Source organism: Cyprinodon variegatus, unplaced genomic scaffold (assembly GCF_000732505.1).
Source record: "Cyprinodon variegatus isolate N-32 unplaced genomic scaffold, C_variegatus-1.0 Scaffold11, whole genome shotgun sequence".
Lineage (NCBI taxonomy): Eukaryota > Metazoa > Chordata > Actinopteri > Cyprinodontiformes > Cyprinodontidae > Cyprinodon > Cyprinodon variegatus.
The window spans coordinates 1,671,190-1,674,859 of NW_015150464.1; the positions used below are offsets into that span (position 1 = coordinate 1,671,190).

At 39.5% G+C, this 3,670-nt stretch overlaps 1 protein-coding gene across 2 annotated transcripts in view; it reads left to right on the forward strand.

Annotated features, from left to right (window-relative positions):
* Positions 1-172: 172 nt before the first annotated feature.
* The window catches only part of rab11fip2 (RAB11 family interacting protein 2 (class I)), a 25,313-nt gene continuing 21,815 nt past the window's right edge, over positions 173-3,670 (forward strand). The window contains exons 1-2 of one of the 2 annotated variants that reach the window (XM_015379996.1): positions 173-348; positions 2,776-3,343. In XM_015379996.1, the coding sequence (XP_015235482.1) occupies positions 2,991-3,343 (353 nt within the window). In that variant the 5' untranslated portion in view covers positions 173-348; positions 2,776-2,990. The remainder of the gene's footprint in view (positions 349-2,775; positions 3,344-3,670) is intronic. The other variant, XM_015380005.1, reaches the window with a different exon arrangement.

The following is a 3,670-nucleotide window of genomic DNA, read 5'->3' on the forward strand; positions in this document are numbered from 1 at the left end:
TCTAAAATCAGTTAATTTATTTTATTTTTTCAGTCGCTCTAATCATCCTCTTCCCTACTCTTCAATTATTTTATACTGAGTGTTAAAATCTGACAATGCGCGCGTGGTATTCCCACTTTTTCCTCTGACCTTTCCTGCGGGATGTGGAGGAAATGACGTCAGAGCAGGAAGTGAAGCCCGTCGCTGTCCGGACAGCGATGCGCCGCTCCTACAACAACAACAGCTCGTTCAGCGGCGGTTTGCGGCGGTCAGAGCCGCAGAGAGGAGCGCGTGGATGCATGTGAGGGTTCCTCCTCTGTGGGCTGAGCCGCTGAATGTCCGTGTGGGGTCTGTGGAAATGACACGGAGGTAAGCATGTTGGTGGGAGAGACTGGGATGCTCATTAGCTAGAAGCTAACCTGCTCCAGCCTAACTAGCAGTCACCATGCTAAATCAGTTTGAAATGCGTTATTCACTGCTTTGTTTCAAAGTTTTTAACCCTGATTTGAGATACTAGTTCTATTTAATGGGATTTTAATGGAAAATATTTTCTTTTTATTAAATTTTACTGGTTTAAAAAGATTATCCTGGTGTTTTTCTATCTGTTTACACATTGTGCTCTCAATGATTAGGATCATGTTTGCTGATATGGAAGCAGCTTTGTTTCTCTAAATCTAATTTAAATCCATTCTTTCATGGGAAAAATTGGAAATAAAGTTAATAATGAGAAATTAGAACAAAGTTGGACAAGTTATACTTGAAATAAATCACAGCAAAACGTAATAAGACATGAATTTTTAAGTAGTCAACCTAATTTTCTTTTTTCATAACAAGTATATGGTTTTCGTTATTCTCTAGAATGAAACAAATGAAAAAAATCATTGTAATATCAAATAATTTAAATGATGAAGGATTCTTTAGTTCAGTTTCTCTTCCTCTGCTTAATGCCATGAGGTGTAAGTTGAATAAAGAATAACCCAAATGTCCTTCCCTTAATATAATATTCTGTACATCTATGGAGTCAAATTAACAGGCCTAAGGTTCCTTTAGACATTAACCTAAAATTCAAACATAATTTCGTTTATTTTACTTACTCGGTAGATTTATGACTGTTCTGTAACTAAATCACTGACCTGCAACAAAAGTTGTTTTTTTTTTAAACAAAATTGAACATTAGTGCATGGAAGCCTTTCTATCTTGGTTAAAGTACTAATAACTGCCCCAACTCGTTGCCTAAAAGACATTTAGCTTTTTTTATCTGTTCCTAAAGGACAAACAGAGACAGTAGACGAGGAGTTTCCATATCCTCCATCAGAGGGAGGTGATCACATGTGCGTCCAAACACTCCTTAGTCATGAACTTATTGTCCTGCTTGGAACCTTGGAGTTATTAATGACTCTCACATGGCTGTCAGTTGACCCTTGGCGGAGCATGTTGGACTGGCTCCGGATTTAACCGTGACCTCTGAAATCCTTCCTTTTTACAGTATATTTTACTCAAGGATGAATTAATATAACGGCAATAATATAATATTCATATAGTGATGATTTCATGCATCACAAAAATGTTCCATAAAAGCTTTGGGGAATGTTGGGCTAGTGGTTAGAGCAGTGCTTGTGCTCTAAGAAGGTTGTAAGTACGCGGTTTAATCCCCACAGCCTCCAGTCTGGGTCCCTGAGAAAGACCTTTAACCCCACACTGCTCCCCGGGCGCCACACAATGGCAGCCCACTGCTCCCCAAAGGGATGGGTCAAAATGCAGAGAGTAAATTTCCCCGTTGTGGTACAATGACAGCGACAAAAACGCTGGAGAAAGCACAACAAGGAAGACGGGAACAACTGTTGAACAGTTCTCGTTGGACTCAGCTTTGGAATCAGTTTTGGAAGGATTAGACTTTGAGTGTTCGTTGAAACGTCGTTCATTTTTAAGCAGGACATATTCGCCGTTTTACCGACAGGCTGTTTGTTTACGCTCCCCCACCAGCTTTCTGTCGCGCTTACTACATCACAATCAGCTGCCCTCATTGGTCAGAGCGTTGGCCAATAGGCACAGACATGGTTTGAAAAACAACGGGTTGTTCTCATCAACAATCTTCCGATGTCTCATTCATCAGGGCCAGACTAAATAAAACATTTAATCTCACATTTAGTCTGGTGTATCTGGCAAATTCTTCCCCGAAGTTCTGAATTGATAGGATAGGCACCATTTTGCCAAAGATCCTATTTTGATTTGTATTTGCTTTGTTCTCATATTGTTTTCCCCACGTTGCATTGTGCATATGGGTAACCTGTTCAAAAGAAATATAATTAAACATTCAGCAGCTGTTTTTTTATGTTCTTTTTTTTCCCATCGTCCTTGAAAGCATCGTTTGCAAACAGACTTGGGTTTTGAATTGGGTAAATATCAGAAGAATCAGGAAGACTGTGTGCTTTGTGTGTTGCATAAACTGGAATAATCCTTAATCCCTTCATTTTCTGTCTTATTTAAAACTAATTCCTCTATCAAGGAATAATAGTACTTTTATATTTTATGTTATTAGTCCAACTACAGCATGATTTAGATAGTTGGAGTTAATGTTGGACTATTTGAATAGAAAAAAACACAGTGGATGCATCTGTCTTTGTCTGCTTTACTTCTGCTACTGTTTTTGATTGTCATGCAGACAAAGCTCTGTGGCTTTCTGTTGGCTCCAGTTGAGATAAGATCCAATATAAATGCTCCAGGTGAGCCTCCATGAGTCATGCTTTGGTTCTGGGAAATGTCCTGATTCTCCGCTTTTTCTTTCTGTTGTTGCAGATGACTCAGCAGTGGCTTGGACATCGATGATTTAATAGAAGATGAGGCGTGCTCTGTTTGTCAGACTCGTCATTGCTTGTTACCATAGTTACGTAGACCAAACTGACATGGATAAGAAGCTTTAGGAAATCATGCTTCTCGCAAATCGATCTCAGTAAAATAGCTGTCTAAATTATATTTCATTTATTTTCTTTGACTAGTCTTCTGTCAGAAACATGTCGCTGGCTGAGCAGTCTCAGAAGTGGTTTCCAACCCATGTCCAAGCCACTGTTCTCCAAGCAAGCGGTTTACAGGCCAAAGGCAAAAACGGCACCAACGATGCCTACACTATCATCCAGCTGGGGAAGGAGAAGTACTCCACGTCGGTGGCAGAGAAGGCGGCTAACCCCGTCTGGAGAGAGGAAGCCTCCTTCGAGTTACCTGGGCTGCTGTTGGAGGGGAACCCTGAAGTCTACCTGCTGTCTCTCACAGTGATGCATCGCTCCTTGGTGGGGATGGACAAATTCCTGGGCCAGAAAACTATTAACCTCAATCAAATATTTGATAACAAGCAAAGAAAGAAAACAGAGTAAGTAGCACTACTTTTTTTATTTTTTATTTAAATTTAGATTTCTTATCATTGCTAAAGGATTCAAGCCAAAATTAACTGAGTCTTTTCATTAATTCACACCAAAATCAGTGAGATTGACATTATTAAATATCTCACAAACGTATTCATTCTAAATCAGTGCATCAATGCCCTCAAATGTTCACTCTATTTACACATTTAATTTTACTTTATATGTTGATTCTTAGCATGACATGTTGGTCATGTTGCTGTTAGCTAGAGGTGTGGGAAATAATCGGTTTGGCGATATATCGTGATATTTGGCTGCCCAATATAATATCGATCTTT